Source organism: Sorex fumeus, unplaced genomic scaffold (assembly GCF_029834395.1).
Source record: "Sorex fumeus unplaced genomic scaffold, SorFum_2.1 ptg000072l, whole genome shotgun sequence".
NCBI lineage: Eukaryota > Metazoa > Chordata > Mammalia > Eulipotyphla > Soricidae > Sorex > Sorex fumeus.
Genome location: NW_026606129.1, coordinates 36,075,355 through 36,098,083, shown reverse-complemented (window position 1 = coordinate 36,098,083; position 22,729 = coordinate 36,075,355). Strand labels below are relative to the sequence as shown.

General features: G+C 49.3%; 2 protein-coding genes across 4 annotated transcripts in view; both read left to right on the top strand.

Annotated features, from left to right (window-relative positions):
• Positions 1–13,000: 13,000 nt before the first annotated feature.
• The window catches only part of GLB1 (galactosidase beta 1), an 84,028-nt gene continuing 74,299 nt past the window's right edge, over positions 13,001–22,729 (top strand). Inside the window, exon 1 of the mRNA XM_056129383.1 lies at positions 13,001–13,183. Within this exon, the coding sequence (XP_055985358.1) occupies positions 13,112–13,183 (72 nt within the window). The 5' untranslated portion in view covers positions 13,001–13,111. The remainder of the gene's footprint in view (positions 13,184–22,729) is intronic.
• Positions 13,069–22,127, top strand: TMPPE (transmembrane protein with metallophosphoesterase domain). Of its 3 annotated transcripts, none has more exons than XM_056129384.1 (2): positions 13,069–13,183; positions 16,034–17,553. In XM_056129384.1, the coding sequence occupies exon 2, from the start codon at positions 16,131–16,133 to the stop codon at positions 17,499–17,501; it is 1,371 nt and encodes a 456-aa protein (XP_055985359.1). In that variant the 5' UTR covers positions 13,069–13,183; positions 16,034–16,130; the 3' UTR covers positions 17,502–17,553. The 3 variants fall into 3 exon arrangements, with proteins under 3 accessions (XP_055985359.1, XP_055985361.1, XP_055985360.1); XM_056129386.1 differs by lacking the exon at positions 13,069–13,183 and adding an exon at positions 13,747–13,861 and having other exon boundaries at positions 16,034–22,127; XM_056129385.1 differs by lacking the exon at positions 13,069–13,183 and adding an exon at positions 14,282–14,372 and having other exon boundaries at positions 16,034–22,127.

The window sequence follows — 22,729 nt, the reverse complement described above, 5'->3', positions numbered from 1 at the left end:
GAAATAGTTCCTGAGAGCAGAGCCAGGAGTAACCCCTGAGCATCATCGGTGTTACCCCAAAACCAAGCACTGTCTGTCCTCCCGTTGTTCATCGATTTGCTTGAGCAGGCCCAGTAACGTCTCCATCGTGAGACTTGTTGTTACTGTGTTTGGCGTATCAAACATGTCACGGGTAGCTTGCCAGGCTTCGCCGTGCCGGTGAGATACTCTCGGTAGCTTGCTGGGCACTCCGAGAGAGGCTGAGGAATCGAACTCAAGTCGGACGTGTGGGCCTCGTGCAAGGCAAACGCCCTACCCGCTGTGCTATAAAGGCTATAGCAAGGTGGACCAGTTGGTGACTGGAGCAGAACAAAAAAGGAAATGATTCTGGCAGAGGAAGCACCCCAGCCAAAAACTCACTTGAGGAAGAAGGTGTTGAGGCTAGAAGTAAAAACACAGCATAGGATGTTAATTTTTGTAAATATAAAATAGGTCTTCCTTTTCTTCAAAGTTGCCTCCTTTTTCTTCACATTTCACCTTTGAAACTTGCTATATATATTTTAGAATCAGTTTCACATATTCTACAAAATATATGAACGTACAATATGAATGAATTTATTTCATATGTAGAAATATGTATATCCATAGGCTCTTTGGAATTTGTATTTATTTATTTATTTATTTATTTATTTTGCTTTTGGCGATGCACAGGGCTTACTCCTGGCTCGTGCACTCAGGAATTACTCCTGGCGGTGCTCAGGGGACCATATGGGATGCTGGGAATCGAACCCGGGTTAGCCATATGCAAGGCAAATGCCCTACCCACTGTGCTATCACTCCAACCCCTCTTTGGAATTTTTATTTCATTGCTGTTATGAATAATTTTCTTAAAAATAGATACTTCTGTAGCAATGAATTCTCTAGTCCTTGAACTTGGTGTTATGTATAATCTCCATTTATTTATATCTTTAGTTTATCTCACCTTAATTTTGTACTTTTGTTTAGATGTCCAATACAGAGATTTATTTGGATGGATTTTATTCTTGTTTCCTTTGCAAATTATTTTAATTACATCTTTGTTGTTACTGTTACTGTTGTTACTGTGTTTGGCATATCAAATACGTCACAGGGAGCTTGCCAGGCTCTGCCGGGCGGGCAAGATACTCTCGGTAGCTTGCCAGGCTCTCCGAGAGGGGCGGAGGAATCAAACTCGGGTCGGCCATGTTGGCTGCATGCAAGGCAAACGCCCTACCACTGTGCAAAAAAACAGCATAGGAGAGCTCAAAAAGATGCCCATAACACAGAGAAGGATGTGCCACCAGCCCACTTTCAGTTCATCAAGTCTCTCGACACCCAACCCCCACTGTGTCTGCAGAGTCACATGCATACCCCAAACCACAGGTCTGTTCTGTTTTACCCACCCTACTCGCTTAAACTTCCTACAAGGAACCCACAGAGGCTCTCTGTAGATCCCACTTCTACCAGCACTTCCCCCATCATTAGAATTTGCAACCTGACTCCACCCAGCCTCTCCAGCAGAAAAAAATCCTGGTAAGGCAGAGGTGGCAGCCAAAAGTCAAGCCTCTTAAACGGAAGCCTGATACAGTGAGCCACAGGCCAGATGACTGCCCTGACCATCTGGAATTTGCAGTTCCCTCCGTAGCACCCACAAAGCATTAGGAGCAATGAGGACAAAATGGAATTCAGTTGCTTTAGCACAGACAGAAGTCCAACTAAGTCCTCAAATTTGTTGAAAATTTCCACACTGCCCAAGGATAACTTTAGGTGCTCTCTTCAGGAAAGCAACAGTCTTCTCTGGAATAACTGAAATTTAAAAAAAAAAAGCATTGAGAGTCACTCGGGTTGAAGAAATATTGATGAAAAACATTGCTCATTCAAAGGTCAGAGAGATCGCACAGTGGGTAGGGCATTTGCCTTGCATGAAGCCAACAAAGATTCAATTCCTGGCACCCTATATGGTTCCCTGAACACTGGCAGAAGAGATCACTAAGCACCAAGCCAGGAGTGAGCCCTGAGTACTGCTAGGTGTGTCCCCAAAACCAGAAAGAGTTAAAAAAAAAAAACCCACATTACTCATTTAGTTAGAATTGAAGGAACTAAGGAATGCAGTCTGGAGCGATAGCACAGCGGTAGGGCGGTTGCCTTGCACGCAGCCAACATGGCCGACCCGAGTTCGATTCCTCCGCCCCTCTCGGAGAGCCCGGCAAGCTACCGAGAGTATCTCGCCCGCACGGCAGAGCCTGGCAAGCTCCACGTGACATATTCGATATGCCAGACACAGTAACAACAAAGTCTCCAATGGAGACGTTACTGGGCCCGCTCGAGCAAATCGATGATCAACGGGAGGGCCTTTACTTTTACTTTACTAAGGAATACAGTAGTGAGTCAAGGAATGCAGTAGTGAGTCATGGCAGTAGAAACGAAGAACTGAACACCAAATCGGAGTGCTGGAAGACAAAACAGAAGACATTAGAAGAGGCAATAGACAGGAGACACAGAGTCTGGGAGACAAGACAGGGGGGAAGTGAACACAGAACAGATGACGGCTCCAGCCACCTGGGATTTGCAGTTCCTTCTGTAGCACCCACAAAGCATTAGGAGTGATGAGGAAACAAAAGAATTCAGTGACTTTAGCAGATAAAGACAGAAGTCTTGCTTTGCACTGCCTTGCACATATGATCTTTTGAGCCCCATCAGAAATTTTCCCTGAGCACAGAGCCAGGAGTAAGTCCTGAGCATCACTGGGTGTGGACTGCCTCTTACCTGGTGGGGAAGGGGCAGGGGGAGAAGCAAGGGAAGGAAGAAAAACAGAGAAAATTTTGAAGAAAATAGAAAATATTTAGTGGACAACAGCAAGAGGAATAATCTCCAAGTCACTGGAATGTCAGAAAGAGGAAAGAAGGAGAATGGTTGGAGGAAGAGATAGTTGCAAACTTGCCCAGTCTTAGGAAGACCTATGTTCAGAGTCAACACACTCACTGGAATGGTCAATAGTCGGAATCAACCACAAGTGTGGGTGTGGGTGGGGTGGCGGTTGGGGCGAAGGGTAGGTAAGATAGAGAAGGGAACAGTACAACAATAATAGCTGGGGATGATCACGATAGACAAGAACTGAGTGCTAAAAGTAGCACTGTAGCACTATCCTCCCATTGTTCATCAATTTGCATCAGTGGGCAATGTCTAAAAGTAGGTAAAGAAATATTTTTGATAACCTTTTCAGTATCTGTATTGCAAATGCCCAAAAGGAGAGGGAAGAAGGGAGGGAGAGAAGGGGGGGAGAGAGAGAGAGAGAGAGAGAGAGAGAGAGAGAGAGAGAGATGAAAAGTGCCTGCTGTAGATGCAGGCTGTGGGGTGGGGTGGTGGAGGGGGTGATGGAATGGAAACTGGGCTCACTGGTGCTGGGAAATGTACACTGGTGGAGGGATGGGTGTTGGAAAACTGTATGACTGAAACCTAGTCATGAACAGCTTTGTACCTTGTAGGATTACATTGGTTGTCCTTTCTCCCTTGTTACAGAGAGCTTAGGTTTTTCAGGTGATGCTCGTCACAGTGCTCCTGAAGCACCTCCATTCCTCTGTGTTTATTGGAATGTAGCTCTAAACATTTTTAGGATAACATTAGCATGTCCTGTTTCCCTTGCCACAAGGAACTCAGGTTTATTACAGTGTTCCTGAGGCACTTCCATTCCATTATGTTTATCTGTAAACTCTTCCCTATGCTCTCCTCCCCAACCAGTTAATCAGCTTTTTCCCCTCATCAGACTCTGTTAACCTGTAAGGTCAGATTCCTCAGAGATCTATGATTTTATATGTATGGGTGAAATATTGCCTTTCTCCTCTCCTTATGTCTTTTGAAAAGTTTGCTTTAAAGCAATGTCCTTTTCGTATAGATACAGGAAGACAGTTAATATGCTTTTGTAACTTGGGATTCATCAGGAGCGATAGCACAGCGGTAGGGCGTTCGCCTTACAAGTGGCCAACATGGCCGACCCGAGTTCGATTCCTCCGCCCCTCTTGGAGAGCCCGGCAAGCTACCGAGAGTATTCGATATGCCAGACACAGTAACAACAAAGTCTCCAATGGAGATGTTACTGGGCCCGCTCGAGCAAATCGACGATCAACGGGAGGGCCTTTACCTTTTTACCTTCAACTTGGGATTCAATTGGCTTCAAATATTATTCACACTCTGGTATCTGCTTTCTTGACTTAAGCCTCAGTTGCCCTTACTTCCTAGCACCCCAAAAGCAGGGTCCTGAAGAGGGACTGAATGGACCCAGGTCAAGCTGTGAGCTACCTTGGCATCAAAATGGGCCAGGCCAAAGTGCCACGATTCTTAACTAAGTTAAGAGCTTGATCACGGACAAATGCTGTCATGATCCAAAAGTAACGACGAGATAAGGACCCTGCTAGTGCTAGGAAAGACTAATCCGGCCTGAGCACTGTAGTCTGAGATCGAGATGGCCCTCAGAGAGCAATTCTATAAGCTTAATGTATCTCTTACCGTGTCCACACAAAATGATTACTATTATGAATGCCTTATATGTTTCTTGGACAAGGAGAGGAGAAACACACCCATGGAATTCCGCTCTAGGGTGGGTCAACCTGCTAAATGAGAATCTGTCCTAGAAGCAGCTTTCCCGAGGGAAAGAACTTTACCCCTGTAGATTGTGACCACACCTATGTGTAAGACCCAACCCCTCATGCTTGGGATTTAACTAGACTGTAAGAGTGGGCTGGGGGATCAAGATCCAGATTCCAAAGCAAGAGAAGAAAGGGGGATCCAGATTCCAGAGCCAGAAGGAGAACGGAGGGGGATCTAGAAAGAGAATGAAGTAGCACGGGGGGGGGGGGGGGAGTGTGGGGAGGGAGAGAAGCAGGAGGAGAATCAGAGGAAAATGGAGATGGAAATAGATTAAACTGCAACTGGCACCAACCAGCCTGGCTCTCTGTTCTTCCTTCCTCTGCCCATTGCCATGAACCTCCCTGGGGTGGGGGACAGCCTGAGACTACCAAACGCAGACCGGGGAGAGATAGACCACTGCTGTCTTTTTGAGTTTCACCTCGCAGAGATTCAATTAAAAAAAAAAGCCACCGAAATGGAACAATCTTGCCATTTTAATAATAAGACACATTGTAACCAAAGTGACAAGAACCATAGAGAGTGGCAGATTACCATTAACATAGTAACAGAGAAACAAAACTACAATTCACAACTAATGTCACAAGAAACCCTGCAGACAAAGAGGGAAGAGACCCGGGAGAGTCCCAGATCCCATTTCTAGGCAGCTGGGCCTGGTGGTAGGGACACCTGCGCCAAATGGTTCATCCCACTATACTTCCCTCCTCTGTCTCAAGGAGGCTCCTGTTCCCCGTGGTGGGGTGAAATTTACCTGTCCTTGGGGGTCCTTATATTTTTATTTATCACTGGTTAATAACATGATAGAATTTTAGGGGACTATTCCAATAGCCCTAAGTGTGTATAAGGCTCACCAAAATCACCACCAAAGTTCTACTGTCATTTCACACCCTCAGAACTCCTCAATTAGTCATTTTCTATTTTTTCTTTTCCTTCCTTCCTTCCTTCCTTCCTTCCTTCCTTCCTTCCTTTCTTTCCTTTCTTTTTTCTTTCTCTCTTTCTCTCTTTCTTTTTCTTCTTTCTTTCTTTCTTTCTTTCTTTCTTCTTATTCCCTTTTTTTTTTTAACCACACCTGCTGGTGCTCGGGGCTTACTCCTGGCAGTGCTGGGGGACCATACCTCACTGCCAGGGATCAAACTTAGGTCAGTCATGTACAAGGCAAGTGCCTTAATCCTTGTATTATCTCTCCACTCCCACCATACTTTCACTGACATTAAGAGTTAGTTTTATTTTATTTTTTATCTTTTTTTTGCTAGTTCATTTGTTTTAGTTATGTATGTAGCATTGTAGCACTGTCCTCCAGTTGTTCACTGATTTGTTCGAGTAGGCACCAGTAACGTCTCCATTGTGAGACTTGCTACTGTTTTTGGCATATTGAATATGCCACGGGGAGCTTGCCGGGCTTTGCCGTGTGGGCGGGATACTCTGGGTAGCTTGCTGGGCTCTCTGAGAGGGATGGAAGAATCAAACCCAGGTTGGCCGCGTGCAAGGCAAATGCCCTACCCACTGTGCTATCATTCCAGCCCCCAGCTATTACTCCAGCATACTCCACATATAAGTGGAAACTCCTGCTACTTCCTTAGTTCATTCATGTAACATAAGCTCTCCACCTTTCATTCATTTTATCAGGCATCATTTCGTGTCTTTTGCAGAGCAAGGTCATGTTCCTCTGCAATCACCAGTTTTTTTTATCCAGTCATCTCCTGATGGGTATTCAGTTTGATTCCATGTTTTGTCTTTACATCATTTGGATAAATATGCAAGAATAGCATTGCTGGGTCTCATGATATTCCATTTGATTTTGTTACTGTACCAAACACAGATCCTTGCATATGCAAGGTAGTGCCTTCACTACCCTAAGTTTCATCCCCAGCCTTGTGAATTCAAGCATGGGTGCATTTAGTGGCCGAGAACTATCTCCCAGAGAGCTGATAGTGACAGACTCCCACTTCCCGGGCAACTAAATTGAACAGGGTCCCCAAGGCAGAGGGAGAAGGACAACGGGGTAAGGAGGGCTGGACAAGCAATGCTCATGCAGCATTTTTATTGAACAAGCAACAGACTTTTATAGGTCTCTAGAAGGAAGCCTGTCACTGTCCTGTCACTGTCCTGTCACTGTCCTCCCGTTGTTCATCGATTTTGCTCAAGCGGGTCCAGTAACGTCTCCATTGGAGACTTTGTTGTTACTGTGTTTGGCATATCGAATACATCACGGGTAGCTTGCCAGGCTCTGCTGTGCGGGCGAGATACTCTCAGTAGCTTGCCGGGCTCTCCGAAAGGGGCGGAGGAATCAAATTCGGGTTGGCCATGTTGACTGCGTGCAAGGCAAACGCCCCCCTCCAGAAGGAGGCATACATTGGAAAATATACAGGAATGTTCAGGATACATAAGTTTAGAATGTACTGGGCTTCTAGATGTCAATGATTTTTTCTATAATTACATCTTTTCAATGATATTTTCCTTGGTTATATATTCATACACCTTAGCAACATGTTCTGCCATAAGAACATGAAAGAGCCCGCTAGAAAAATAAGAAAGTCAGCCCTTATGTTGTGTAACCCCAAGACAATGGTTTCTAATAAACCAGCCTTTAGACAACACATCCCCAAGACAAGGTAAGGTAAAGTAAAGGCCCTCCCGTTGTTCATCAATTTGCTCGAGAGGGCCCAGTAACGTCTCCATTGGAGATTTTGTTGTTACTGTGTTTGGCATATCGAATACATACATCACGGGTGGCTTGCCAGGCTCTGCCGTGTGGGCTAGATACTCTTGGTAGCTTGCCAGGCTCTCCGAGAGGGGCGGAGGAATCGAACTCGGGTCGGCCATGTTGGCTGCATGCAAGGCAAACGCCTTACCATTGTGCTATCACTCCAGCCCCAAGACAAGAACTTTCTTAATATTAGCTAGCACAGGCTCCCAACAACAGACAAAGGAATGGAGAACAAAGGAACGTGATCACAGTCTGGTTTGTAAACAGTGACTTTTTATTTTCCTCTCGCAAACTTAGTTGTTCGTAATATAGACATTATGAAGGATGGGGGTACACATTATCATAACAGCAAACCGATGTAAAGCCCTTCCTTCAAGGAAAGTTTTTTTAGGAGATTAACTTAAGGATAAAATCTCATCAGGGATTCGGCACTCTAGATTACTAGGAGATCTGCTCAAGGGTGATTTTTTTTTGACTCTTTTCTGGGTCACACCTGGCGATGCACAGGGGTTACTCCTGGCTCTGCACTCAGGAATTACCCCTGGTGGTGCTCAGGGGAGCATATGGGATGCTGGGACTCAAACCCGGGTGGCCGCATGCAAGGCAAACCCCCTACCCACTGTGCTATTGCTTCAGCTCTCTAAGGGTGATTTGCTTTCTCCTTTCCTTAGCTAGCAATCAATTTAAACAATTATATTAAATTCACTTCTCACTAATATTTCTAGTCATTTTGTAGGAACACAGTAAATGAGATATTAAGCTTAAAGGGTGGCTGTCCCTTCCACGACTGTGCTGTTATTATACTTTTTTTTTTCTTTTTGGGTCATATCTGGCAATGCACAGGGGTTACCTCCTGGCTTTACACTCAGGAATTACTCCTGGTGGTGCTCAGGGGACCATATGGGATGTTGGAAATCGAACCTGGGTCAGCCGCGTACTATTACTCCAGTCCCAAGTTATTATACTGCCTATGGCTCTTAGCTTGCCCCTTTTTGATGCCAGGGTAGTTTGTGACTTGGCCTGGGTTCATCCAAGTCCCTAGCTGGGACCCTCCTTTTGGGGGTGTTAGGAAGTAAGGGCAACTGAGGCTTAAGTCAAGTAAATATGATGGATGCCCAGGAGTAAAAAATTAATTCCCATTTACAAAATCATAGCATCAACTGTCTTCTTGTGGACATTGTGGGGCTGGAGAGATAGCACAGTGGGTAGGGCGTTTGCCTTGCATGCGGCCGACCCGGGTTTGATTCCCAGCATCCCATATGGTCCCCTGAGCACCGCCAAGAGTGATTCCTGAGTGCAGAGCCAAGAGTAACCCCTGTGCAATGCCGGGTGTGACCCAAAAAGAAAAAAAAAAAGAACATTGCTAAACCATGCAAAGGACATAAAAGAAAGAGAAAAGCAATATAGGATTAGGAATATCTGATGGAATTGGGTGTGCCTCAGGAGCACTGTGATGGGTGCAACTCAATAAACCTAAGTTCCCTGCGGTAGGAGCAAGAACAAACCAACACAGCCCCTTTTCATTCTTTGCTTGTTTTTGGCCACATCTGGCTGTGCTTAGGGCTTACTCCTGGCTTTGCACTGGAGGGTTACTTTTGGCAAGACTCTATGGGTAGCTGGGGATTGAGCCCAGGCAGTTTTATACAAGGCAAGTACCCTGACTCCATACTATCTTTCTGGCCTTGGGCATGGAGTTTCAGCATTCTTTCTTCTGTTTTCCAAAGGTGGCCTCATGTGGGCAGTTTGTGTATTCAGATATCTCAAACCCCCAAAAGAAACTTTGACATAGACAAAAGAAACATAGACAAGGTATGGCCACCGCCCCTCCCCCAGCCCTCCATGACCACCACATGATGTGACCCAGTTCCTGATACTTGGTGGCCACACCATTGGAAATCTGGGGAAGCTGCTGCTGATCATTCCACAACTTTATCTTCCCAAGGTTTCATAACCATTGTTGGTTGCACAATGTATTGCCAACGCACAGGTCTTGAGACTTCTGTTCTGAAAACTTGAAGACACGTGAGGATAAAGGACAAAGAATCACTGCGTGGCAGAACTGCTCATGTCTGTAGGCAGATAACATTATCTTTTTAGTTCTTTAAATAAATATTTGTTTTGGTCCCAAAATTCCTGAATGTCCTCGACTTAATTCATCAACTGCTAAAATTTGCCTCATTTCTCTGTGTTCTACTTCTCATATGCAGGTTCTGTAGACAATATATAAATTTTTTTAAATGTATGAATATATCATTATCATTGGAGAGAAAATTGCAAATATTATCCCCTGTATCCCTAATTATTTCAGCGATATGGAATTCCTTTTTCTTTATGTGGTAACCTTGGCCCTGTGGAGAAGTCTGAATTCCTGAGTTCTCTCTTAATTGCTTCTCTCTCTCTCTCTCTCTCTCTCTCCACACACTCACACTGTCCTCATATTTTCTAAACAATTTTACTTTGAAAAATAATTAAGTGTTTTTTACTTTGAGCATTGGCACTTTGTCATTATCAAACTTAGAATATGTATCATTGTTCCAGTATACTTTTCTAACCCACAGTCTATGTTTAATTTTTGTTCATTGTCTCAAAATCCTTTTTTCCCCCCCTCTAAATACTTTCTACTTTATTAAAATGAATCCTGAGGCCAGGGAGATGGCTTAAAGGATTGCAGCACATATTTTGTATGTGGGAACCTCTAGTTTCTTAGCCAGCTGTGGAATTCCTATCCAGCAACTAAGAACAAGAAGAAAATTGTACTTGGGGCTGGAGAGATAGTACAGTGGGTAGGGTGTTTGTCTTGCATGTGGTCAACCTGGGTTTAATCCCCCGCACCCCCGTAAGGTCCCCAAGTACCACCAGGAGTGATTCCTGAGTGCAGAGCCAAGAGTAAGACCTGAGAAACTCCTGGTGTGGCCCAAAAAACAAAAAAGGAGATGAAGAAGATGAATAACAAGAAGGAGGAGGAGGAGGGAGAGGAGGAGGAAGAGGAAGAGGGGAGGGGGAGGAGGAACAGGGGAGGAGGGGGAAAAGAAAGGGGAGAAGGAGAAGAAAAAAAGAGAATTATACTTAAAATAATACTTAATGGTGGGGGCTGGAGCAGTAGCACAGCAGGTAGGGTGTTTGCCTTGCATGCGGCCGACCTAGGTTCAATTCCCAGCATCCCATATGGTCCCCTGAGCACTGCCAGGGGTGATTCCTGAGTGCAGAACCCCTGCGCATCGCAGGTGTGACCCAAAAAACAAAATAAATAAATAAAATAAAATAAAATACTTAATGGGCCAGGGAGATAGCTCAAAAGGCAAGCAGAAGGCCTGGGTTCCATATCCAGCACCACATAGTCCGTCTGAACACCAATGATCTCTAATCCCAGCATTAAGGGACTAGAGCACACAGAATGTGGCCTCAAATGACAAAAAGTACCAATATCCTTGCACACAACCTATGCTCCTTTCCTCCATGCGTGTTTTTTTAATAGAGGACCAACTCCCGGCCAGGGTGCTGTGTTCCACCGTGTATCAGTGCAGTGTTGCTTGGGCGAGTGGTGTTGGAGGCTTCCAGTGCAACCCACTGCCTTGGGATGTGGGGGGTGCAGGGGGCCCCAGTAACCACTCTCCGGCCCGCAGAGGTGGCCCGAGGATTGATCCGATGGTGCAAGGAGGGACCAACCGAATGAACACGAGACACAAGAGACAGAGTACAGTTTAGAAACAGAGAGAAAAAGAGACAGGCTTTATTGAGGGCAGCTCAGTCAGGAGCAGAAGCAATATAACCATATATGGTAAGGTCAGCAACAAGAGCTTTACCTAACATTCAAGGTAGACATTTGTACATCAAAGGGTCTTGTGGCAGTAGGTGCATCCTGAGCTTTACATTTATATATCAAAGGGTCTTAGGGAGTAGATGCATCCTGGAGGTTACTATAGATAAGGCCAGATAAGCTGTCAGCCTGATGTGTGCCTATAGATCAGGTATCTGCTGAGATCAGGAAGTCCTGGGAGACTGTCACCAATGTCTGTCCCAAGCAGTTCCTAACATGGGAACCATGGCCAGGGTCTATGAGAGGGCTCTTGGCTTCCCACAGTGGGGAGGGGCGTGGAGAGCATACACTAGGTTTTAAAAACCAAGTCAAGAAGGACTTGCGGGTTGTTTTGTTTTGCTTGCTCATTTTCCCCTCTTCCCTTCCACTGTTGCTGTGACAGGGGGTTTGCACACTTGGTTGTGACAGTTGGGGGTCTAAGCTGAGGGGGAGGGGTGCAGCACTCAGTCTCACATTTTTGTGGTGGTTCTTGCACGAACTCGGGTGCGTGAGACAACGATCATACTTTGTTTATGGTGTCAGAGACCCCAAATGGTCATGCCATATTGTATCCTTGAGGACAGAACAAGTAAGCTGAATTCAGGTCTTCTAAAGATCACAAACTGTGATAAAAGAAATGCTAAAAGAGTCAGGGACACACCTCTGAGTTATATCCCCAGCACCACAGGGACAAACAGCACTGTAGGCCTGGGCTAGAGGGTCACAGGTATGGGCCCTGCACAGTAGCCTCGCTTGGGAGGCCCTGTCATGTTGGGGCAAGCAGTGATCTTACAAGGAATGAGCCTCTTTGGGAACCAGGGAACTATCCTCCTGGGTCCCAGAAAAGGATTTTTTTTTTTGGAGATGGGCACACCCAGCAGTGCTCAGGGCTTCCTCCTGGTTCATTCCTGACAGAGCTTGGGAGAACCACATGGGATGGGATACTGTGGATTGAATCTAGTTAGGCCATGTGTTAGGCAAGCACCCTAACCCACTGTACTATCTCTCAGGCCCCTGCAAAGTGTTGATATCAGGCCTTTATTTGGTGAAGCAAGATACTTTCTTATTGAAACTTATTTAGAAAGGTGTGAGGGGGAGAGAAATATGTGTTTAAGAGAAAAAAATGGCTTCTTCAGAGTAGATAAGCAAAAAAAAAAAAACATAGACAAGCAAGCAAAATACTGTTCAAGGGAGAACACGGGTTTGAAGAGCAAGCTAACATCAGACTCTTAACTAGTAGTAACCAGCAGACCCAGGCCAGTTACCAAAGTGTCCGAAGATCTAGCAATTTTAGCTTCCCCAACTTGAGTTCCGGGCATTGCAGACACGTGGAGAGGCTCAAGAGCAAAACCAAAGGGTTGAGAGGTACTGCTCTGGCGCTCTCAAAGCCCAACAACGAAATCCAGGAGACCCAGGAGCTTTGAGAGGCGACATTGGCAATTATTTGGGCACTTCTCCAGCACCTGAAACAGGTTCTTAAACTTCCACACGAACAGGAACAGCCCGGAGGTAAATAATAAAGACTTCTGGACTCCGTCCCTAGAATTACCGGAGGCCCCGGAACTTGCCTTTTAACCAGTGCCAGCCAAGGCGGCCCCCAGGTTTGCGATGTTGGGGAGAACTGCAAAATTCTGCCGAATTGGTGGAGCCTTAAGAGGTTTCGAGTTCCTCCCCAGGTCACGTTAAAGCAGCCAGGGAGCCTGGAGTTAAAAGTCCTGCAATACCCAGGGCGCGTGATCTGGCTGCTGACAGCCTGGGGGCGCCCCCGGACAGGCCCTTCCCTGGGTCCCTGCCCTCGGGCAGCGGCCCCTAGTCGCCCTCCCGGAATCACGCGGTCGCGGGGGCCCGGTCCCCGCCCGCAGCGGGGCGGGGCGGAGCGCGGGGCGGCGCCAGGCGCGGGTCCTTAATCTGGGGACGCCGAGCGCCCGGCGCGGGTGCCGGTGGCGGGGCCGAGAGGCTGCGGGGACACAATGCTCGGGCTCATCCCTCTCCTCTCTTTGCTCCTGGTGCCGCTGCAGACGGGCGCGGCGGGCCTGCTGCGTGTAAGTCCAACCCTCTCCTGCGCCGGGACGCGCCGAGCGGGCACGGGCTGGCGGAGGACCGGGCAGGGACCGCGGCCCCGCGCTTCTGGGCTTTGGTGGGCGCGGGGCGCGGGGACCCCAGGACGCAGCGCCGAGCCGACGACAGCTGGTGGCAGGCACTGGCCCGGCCCTCCCGTCGGGGGCGGGCCGGGCGGGGCGCGCGTCCTTCTCGGCATCGCTGCGGCTCCCGGGTTCCGCCTCGGTTACCCCTTTGCTCCGGGACCCACGTTCCCCATCGGCGTCACGAGGGGGCTAGTAGCAGGTGCGCCCCAAATTTGCAGCGGGGCATGTATACAAATGGGAGGGGGTTGTGTTCTCTCGGGAGAGCGCGTTTCTGCAGCAGGCGGGGGTGGGCACCTGGGGACTCGGGGGCGGCCTCCCTTGCCCAGCGTATGCTCTGCTGGAGCGCTCCGGAAGGAGAAAAAAATGGGGTCAGGAGCGAGGTCCCCCCACTAACGCTGCCAATGGGAACTTGGGGCTGATCGCTTCCCAGGCGTGCGCTTTTCAAACGTCTCGCGCCCTCGGCTCGGCGCTCCCCGCCCCCGATCCTCCGGGGTCTGGGATTTGCCAGCCGCCGCGGAGGGGGGCGGGCCGCCGGCTGGCCCCCAGCGGCGCGGCAGAGGGGGTCTGGCGCGCCAGGTAGGCGAGGTACCCGGGCCGGCGCGCGCGGCCCAGCGGAAGCACAGTCTCCGCCGCACCGTGCGCGCTCTCGGGGGCGCAGCGGCCCGGCTGCGGACGCTGGGGACCCGGGGGGCGGTACGGGGAGACGTGGGCGCCCTCACCCAGCAGCTCCGACTTCCGTACCTCCGGGAGCTGGGGGTGGGGCCGGGCCAATCTGGAGCACGTTTGAAGTAGTTAGGTGCTTGCCAGGGGGTCCGTGGCTTGTACTTGACAACGCTTTGATGAATGATGCCGAGAGCGAAGAGGGTTGCAGTGATAATCGCAAACGGAGAATGTGAAGTATTTGAACAGCAGCTGCTGAGAATATTTTCATGTTGGGTTCTTGGGCGGTCGGGGAGGGCGGGGAAAGCAAACAACTACTTGATGACCTCCGTGTACCTTGCCCTGACTTCCAGTTTGGAGTGAAGTGGGGCTTCTGGGAAGCCAGGAAGAGCCCCGGGTGAGAGCTAGCTAGCTTTGAGACCCTCTGGTACGTGGAACTGTTAGGCTTTCTCGGGGAATATTTGGAAGGAACGCTGTCAGGGAAGGGGAGGGGGCGCGGGACAGATGTAACCTGCCTCTGGGAGGTTTGTGGGAGGGAGAGAGGATTTATGGGTGAGGGGCAGGATGGCGCCTTGTGGGTAAATGTTAGCGTTGCCTTCTGCAGCTTGGTTCTGCAGAGGGCGCTCTGATTGCCTTGCCACAAAGGAGGCTGGCTTCACCCCAGGATTTCTTACACCAGCTGTCTCGTTTGTTCCCCCTGGACCTAATCCTGGAGGCCCCCAGCAGGCCAGCGTTCAGTGATTCCTAAGAACAGTGGTTCTCAAACTTCAGCTGCCCTAGTTATTGAGACAGGAAACCATTTGTTTTGTTTGTTTTGTTTGGCCACACCCAGTGTTATTCGCGTCTTAACTCCTGGCTCTGTGTCCTGGGATCACTCCTGGCAGGGCTCAGGGGACTATGTGGGGTGCTGTGAGAGAGACCTCTCGTTGGACGCCTGCAAGACAAACGCTTTTACTGACACCCACCAGATAGAAAACTTTATTCTATTTTTTTTCTTTTTGCTTTTGGGGTCACACCCTGCTATTCACAGGGGTTACTCCTGGCTCATGCACTCAGGAATTACTCCTGGCAGTGCTCAGGGGACCATATGGGATGCTGGGAATCGAACCCGGGTCTGCCACTTGCAAGGCAAACACCCTATCCACCACCGTGCGATAGCTCCAGCCCCCAGACAGAAAACTTTAAAACAGTAACTTGTTTAAGAAATAATTATTTTTTAACTTAATATATTTTGTCTTTTTTTGATTCTTGGGTCACACCTGGTGGTGCTCAGGGGTTACTCCTGGCTCAGCACTCAGGAATTATCCCTGGCAGTGCTGGGGGATCATATGGGATGCTGGGAATCGAAACCGGGTGGCTGCGTGTAAGGCAAACGCCCTACCCGCTGTGCTGTCACTCCAGCCCCACTTAACATATTTTGAAAAATAATAATATTCCCCCAAAAATGATTTTTTTTTAGGATGCAGAGTGGCATTGTTTGACATTTTTTTGTAAAACTCTTTCAGTCTTCATGAGTCAGGTTCTTCTAGCTTTCTGTATTCAGCCTTGCCTTATCTCACGTCACTCAGCTTCCGGAAAAGCTCTTACTTTCCGGTCATGAAGGAAGGAGAACTGGAGTGGCAGTTACGGCTTAGCATTATTAATCACACTTTGAAATCCAGTCATTTGAAAGGATTGGGGGAGGGTGAGCGACTGGACCACACTGGTGACACTTGGGCTCCTAGTGCTATGCTCCTGAGAGTGGCTCAGACCTTGTGCAGTGCTGGAGTTCAAACTTAGGTGTTCAGCCGCCTGCAAGGCAAGTGCTTTAACTTTACCCAGTACTATCCCTGACCCTGGCTGATTTTAAGTTATTAAACAACTTCCTGTGCATGGTGGCCACACTTTGAACCTCAAAAAAATGAATAAATAAACTGGAAGTATGCTGTAGGGCATGCTTTTGAAAAAGCAAGTTGTCTATGGCACCATCTGGCTCTGGAGTGGCTTGGACTCTAGGCGGGTTGGGCTGATGTCAGTGGCCTTCAGGTTTTGAGTGGGGACAACATGGCTCTTATATCCCACAAAGCTGATGCCAGTTCCTGGTTGCAGGCGGAGCTGACCTGGAAACCTCTCCTTGACCTCTGTCCTTTTTAAGAAGCTCACCACCCAGGACTGGCAAGGGGGGACCCACTTAGGAGCCGAGGAAATGGCCATCTTCAGGCAGCTGTCCGTGGGCATGAAGGCTGCCCTGGCAGCCAGCACTGTCTTCGTGTCCATGATCGTCTCACGCTCCTATCTCGCAGAGAGCCTAGAGCTCCGGGCCTGGCGTTGGCTCTTCCGCCTGCAGATGGCCCTGTTCACCAATTCTCTCATGCTCATTGGCTCTCTGTACATCTGGCGGGGCACGGTGGGCAACCTCAGCCACGCCCCCGCTGCAGAGTCTGCCTGCTTCCAGCTCTGGAAGATGGCTGTCTTGACATTTCTGGCCTTGGCCCATTCGAGTTTCTTCACCACACTCTTTTTAGTGGCCGAGGAGCCCTATCTCTTTTCCTTGGTTGCCTATTCCTGCCTGGGGGCCTATGTCATCATGGTCTTTTTCCTCTGTACGCTCAGTGGCATGGAGCAAGCCTACCAACTTGTGGCTTGGCGCAGCACGAAGGCCACGAGCAGCCTGGACAAGAGCAGGAAGCTGGCACTCAGGCCAGCCTTGGCAGTGGCGGTGACCGCCGTGCTCAGCGTGGCCGGGCTTCTGAATGCGGCCCAGCCCCCTGCCGTGAATACCGTAACTGTGCCCATCCACCAGCTACCCCCCTCGATGGACCGCCTCAAGATCGTGCTGCTCTCAGACATCCACTTGGGCCCCACCGTGGGCAGGACCAAGATGGAGATGTTCGTGAGGATGGTGAACAGGCTGGAACCAGATGTCACGGTGATCGTGGGGGACCTCTGCGATTCCGAAGCCTCCATCCTCCGGACCGCTGTCAATCCTCTGAGCCAGCTTCAGTCCCGCCTGGGCACCTACTTCGTCACGGGCAACCACGAGTACTACACGTCAGATGTCAGCAACTGGTTCGCCCTGCTGGAAACTCTGAAGGTCCAGCCCCTGCACAACGAGAACGTGAAGATTTCTGCCAACCGGGCCCAGCACGTTGGCGATAGTGGTGGCGGTGGTGGGGATGGCGGCGAGGGTGACGACTGGATCTGCCTGGCGGGAGTGGACGATATCGAAGCCGACATCCTGCACTACTCTGGCCATGGCATGGATCTCGAGAAGGCGCTGGCCGGCTGTAGTGCTGACCACACCACTGTGCTGCTGGCCCATCAGCCCCTGGCCGCCAAGAGAGCCCTCCAGGCCCGGCCTGATATTAACCTCATCCTCTCCGGGCACACGCATGCTGGGCAGATCTTCCCCTTGAACGTGGCCGCCTACCTCCTGAATCCTTTCTTTGCTGGCCTCTACCAAGTGGCTCAGTCCACGTTTGTCTATGTCAGCCCGGGCACCGCCTACTACGGGATTCCCATGAGACTGGGGAGCCGGGCGGAGATCACAGAGCTCATCCTGCAGCGAGCTCCGTGAACCCACCCCACCACCCTGTAGACCATTTCCAGCCCTCCCTCCTATCCCCTCTTCACTGGCTTCATCCCTTCCCATCTCCTGTGCAACCCTAACCAATTCACCCCTGGTCCCGGTCTCCTGCTAGAATGGTGATAGGGATGGTTTCTGTTGACTGTAGGAGCCAATTGATTTGCACTATGCATTTGGGAGACCACTGCATGTCCACATGTGTGAGGACACGCATCGGCTTTCCATCCCCCGTGGAGTGAGCACCTGCATTGCAGAGCTCACTGGGGGAAACGGAAGCATCCACTACCTCTGGAAATCGATGTGTGGGGAAAGCTCAGTGTTGTTCCAGCTGCTCCGTAGGACTCTCTGGAAACACTGATCTGGAGCACTGTGGCTGCGTAATCCAAGAGAGCTGGTGGGCAGAGTGCTGTCTCCCTGTCTTTGTTTGTTTTCACTCATCTTGTGTTGCGGGCCTCACAGAACCTGCTGGAACCTGGGGCTTATCCTTTGCACGCTTTCAGCAATGCTTAGCTCCTGGGCACTTGGGGTTGGGGCCTGAGTGGAAACATGAGCACAGTGCTCGGTGATGCAGAGGGCATTGCCTTCCTGGCCTCACTCGTGGTGAGGCCCTTTGGGACAGATGCTTTGTCCTATTTGGAGACTGGGAAAGGAGGCAGAGAGGCCAGAGCAAGGGCAACCAGATGGGCCTTGGGAATTCCAGGCTCGCAGGCGCTCCCCCTGAAAATTCTTTTCTGACACTGTTAAAGCCATTCCGGTTTCAGACTCGCTTAGAGAGAACTAGTGATGCTTGCTTTGTGGGGTTTTTGTTCGGTTTTATGTTTGGGGCCAGACCTGCAGTGCTGAGGAGCAGGGGGGTGACTCCTGATGGTGCTCAGGGGACTGTGTGGTGGCAGGGATGGAATCGGGGCTCCCACATGCAAAGTATCTGGCCTAGTGCTTTGAGCTGTGTCTCTAGCCCACAATGATACTTGTTCATAGCATTTCTGTGAGGCTGGTTTTAAGATTTTTTTTTTCCTCATTTAAGTTTTTTTTCCCCCCTTGGTTGCAGGGGTGTGACTTTATTATGCAGGATGTCTTCTGCACTGAATTACATCCTCTGCCACTGAGGCTTAATGGCAATCAGCCTGTGTCTTTGGGGGTCAGGGAGAGAGCCCAAGGGGCTGGCAATATGAGGGAGCCTGGGGCTCAGTCCTCAGCACCACCTGCCCCCAAACAAACAAGATACTCAGGAGAAATGAAATGTGTCTGAGGTATGAAGGCTGTCCTGCCCCCTACTCCATACAAGACACCCTTTAAGTCAGGAGTAGACTTGAACTATGGTGGAGGGCCATGAGCCACCACCAGGGCTAAGGTGCCACTCCCTGCCCTATCCCTGGCTCCCCAGCTCCCTTCTCCTTGATCCCACACCCAGCGCACCCTGCCCTGGCCTTAGCAAAGGTGTTCCCTCGGCCCTCTCCCTTTGCGGTGACCCTGCTCCTTTTGGGGGGGGGGGGCGGGAGGGACCATGTGATTTTGGAGAGGAGCCGTTTTAGGCCTTATCGGATGATGCTCCAAAACTATTCCTGGCTCTGTGCTCGGGGGTGACTCCTGGCCATGCTTGGGGATTGTATGTGGTGGTGAGGGATTGAACCTAGGTCAGCTACGTACATGGCAAGCACCTTAACCTCCTGTACCACCGTCTCTGTCTCCCAAGTTTTTGTTTTTGTTTTGCTTTGGGATCATTCCCAGTTGTGCTCAGGGATCACTCTGTCAGGTGATATGTGGTATGTGGTAGCAGGGATCGAACCCAGGTCAGCCTCCTGCACAGCATGCGCCCTACCTACTGTACTATCTCTCCAGCACCCCCTCCCCCCAGTCCTATTTTTTGAATTGACGTGCTTTGTCTCTTTTCTGTCTCAAATGCTACTGTCCCCCATCCTGACCCTGAATTTCTAGCTGGACCGATTTCTCTGTCGGCAGAAACAAACGCCTGAGGAGACAGCAGCACCTTCTCGTGGAGAGGGGAGTGTCCTGCAGTGTTTCCCACTAGGGTTCAGCTGGGACCTTCTTTCTCTTCTTCATCCATTTACCTTCTTTATTTTCTTTGCTTCTGCCTAGGGAAGTGGTGAGAAACATATACTTGAAGTTTGAAAATTCTTTCAATTATATTTGAGCCTTTAGAAAGAAAAATCTATTAAGTGCAAGTGAAAAGGAGAGTCTGGGGAGATGACTCAAAGGGTCGAAACACATGTTTGCCTGTGAGAGCCCTGTGTTCCACCTCCAGCTTCACGTGATTTCCCTAAGAGTAGCTCCTGAGCACTATCGGTGTGGCCCCTCTCCCACAAAAACAAAAACAGGTTAAATGGTATGCTTCTGATAAATAATGTAGAATGATAATATTGTTATCAAATCTCAAATTAATCCTATCACCATCCAGAGATCCTTTTGAAACGTTGTGTTCAGCCCCGGGGTTGGAGCTGAGAGTTGAGCACTTGCCTGGCCTGTGTGAGGTCCAGGGGACATCTTCAGCGCCACACACCAAAACTGGTCACGTTTGACATTTTTCAATGAGGAATATTTGGAAGTAGCCACCAAGTAGAGAGAACTGCATATAAATTCCCACGTTTTCCGTACCCAGTGTCAACACTGCTAAGCATATTCGCGGTGCCATTATTGCAGCCCCTGAAATGAACGGTAAATTTTCTGTTTGTTTTTGGGCCACACCCGGCAATGCTCAGGGGTTATTTCTGGCTCTGCATTCAGGAGTTATTCCTGGTGGTGCTCAGGAGACCATTTGGGATGCTGGAGATCGAATCCGGGTCAACCGCATGCAAGGCAAATGCCCTACCTGTCACTGTTCTATTTCTCCGACCCCCTGGACAGTAACTCTTTAAGATCAGCTGTTGCCTAGGTTTGGGGCTAAAAGCCAAGTCTTCTGCATCGCACCGGAAAGAGAGGCTTTCCACTATCTAAGTGGTACGTGGCTGTATCTGTTACAGGGATCCGGATTCAAGCACAGTTAATTATGTAAAGAGTGTTCCATTTTTTCTGATTATATCAATTGGTTTTTTTTTTTTTTTCAAAAAGCCTGGCATAAAACATATCATCTTAATGGTTCTAAGTGCATAGTTCATTCCTGTTATGTCTATTCACATTGTTCTGAAACAGATATCAAGCCTTTTCATCTTGCACATGTGAGGTTCAGTATCCTCTGAGTAACTTTTCTCCCCATGTCCTGAGCCCCTGCTAAGTGTCATTCTATTTTCTGCTTTGGTGCATTGCGCTGCTCCTGGTATGTCATTTAAGTGGAATCCTGCAGTATTAGCTTTTTGTGTACTTTTTTGTTTTTTTCCAATTAATGCCCTTTGCCTTCATCCATATTCTAACATGTGGTCACTTTTTTTTTTTTTAATTTACACTGGAACAGTATTCCAGCCTAGGCATGGACCATGCTTTGTTTATCCATCCATCAGGGGATATTTGGCTCATTTTCACTTGTGAATAACGCTGCTAAGAACAAGGGTGTACAGATATCCCTTCCACACGCTGCTTTCTATTCTTGTGCCTTTGTGCTCACACTCTGGGACTGCGGGACCATCTGGGAGTTGGAACTTTACATTTTTTGAGGCGCCTTCCTCTAGCACTGTTTCCTCTAGCACTGACACCATGGCACTGTCCCACCAAGAGGGCCTAACGGTTCCTGTCATCTGCAGATCCTCTAGATCTCTATTGATTGTCCTCATTGCTTATGCGGGACTTGGCTTCTCCAGCCTTGTGAGGTAATGAACTTTCAGTGACTTTGGAGGTTGGAAAGGCGCTTGGCTCTGGAGTCACCAGTCATTTTCTAGTTCTCTGAAATATTCCTCCCCTTTCTCTTTGCTCTGTGAAAGGAGAGTCTGGGAGGAGCATCTGGGCAAACACCCTTCCAGTGCTTCTCTTCCCCGTCCCCAATCCCTCTTCTCTCTTCCAAGAGGGCTAGCAACCTAGGAGGAGGTGGTCTCTGCCCTTCCCCTCCCCCCCCCAACCTAATAGCTTGTGCCAGGAGTCCCCAAACATTGCGCTCTCTAGGGAGAGTGGAATAGACGTGAAGCCTCCTGGCAATGGAGATGCCCCCGTCGAATATGTGCTTTTCAGAATTCTAGGAAGGACTCCACTGTCTTCACCTGATCAGCATGGCCTATAACCTGTGGCCGCGCCGAGCTCCTTTAATTCCTTCTAGTTGAGGAATGGGCCCCCAGAATTGTAAATACAATGTTCTTTAGTCCCAAGGATTAGGAAGCATGTGGAATATATCTGTCACTTGGTAACGGCATGTATTAGTGTTAAACTTAATGTCCTGTTTTTCAAAAAAAATGCTTCTTAACCATCAAAATCGCCTAGGACAGATCACTTAACTGTACACATGCTCTGCTGAACAGTGTTTGGTCCTGCTGTGTGTCTGGCCCACATTTAAGCTGCTGTTTGACCTCCCAGTATTATACCACATGTATGTACACAGGGGAGAGGGGGCGGGTGGGGTGAATTTTCCCTTGCTGGGAATTGGGGTTTATTTTGTAATTTTTTCTTTTTTTTTTAATGATCACATCCGTTGTAAAATGACAATGCTGCTGAGCTTGTGTGTCTGAAATAAAGCTGTACTGCTTCAGTCTTGCCGCTGCTTGGCCAGTTCATTTGAAGAGGGTCGTTGTCTCCGCAGCACTTACGTGGGTCCGGAATCCAGCCTGCAGACAACCTCCCTGAGGGTGTGACTCCACTTTGAGGGGACAGTGGATGTTTAGAAAGCTGGGAGCTGCATCCCCTGGGGGGCCCTTAAATATGCAGAGGGGTCAGCTTCGAGGTAGGAAGTAGATTCCCCTAGGCACTGATCCAGTGTGCCCCCGTGATCCTTCCTCTGCAGTTAGCTGCCACCCTACCCTCCAGGTTACTTGTCACTGACCAGTCCAGAGAACCTAGTGTTTTATCTGTATCCAACAGGGTGAGGGGGTGAGGGGAGCCCCTGGAGAGAGTGTGTGGACGGTCCTGCCCGAGACGCACTTCTTGGTTCTTTTTGTTGAAATAGCGAGAACACCCAGCTGGACACCAGAGGCTGTGGGTCTTTTCCAGGAACAGTGCTGCTGGCCCCAGGGCTGCCACTGGGAGGGAGAATCGGGGCTCACAGGGGAATGGTTGGAGGGTTGCGGGGAGCACTGATCCCCATGATTCCAGGAGGGGTCTGGTCCTTCTCTCTGCAGTGTCCCCTG

Bases quoted from the DNA above. Each gene is read 5' to 3' on its own strand.
- TMPPE (XM_056129386.1), top strand. From the start codon at position 16,131: ATGGCCATCTTCAGGCAGCTGTCCGTGGGCATGAAGGCTGCCCTGGCA.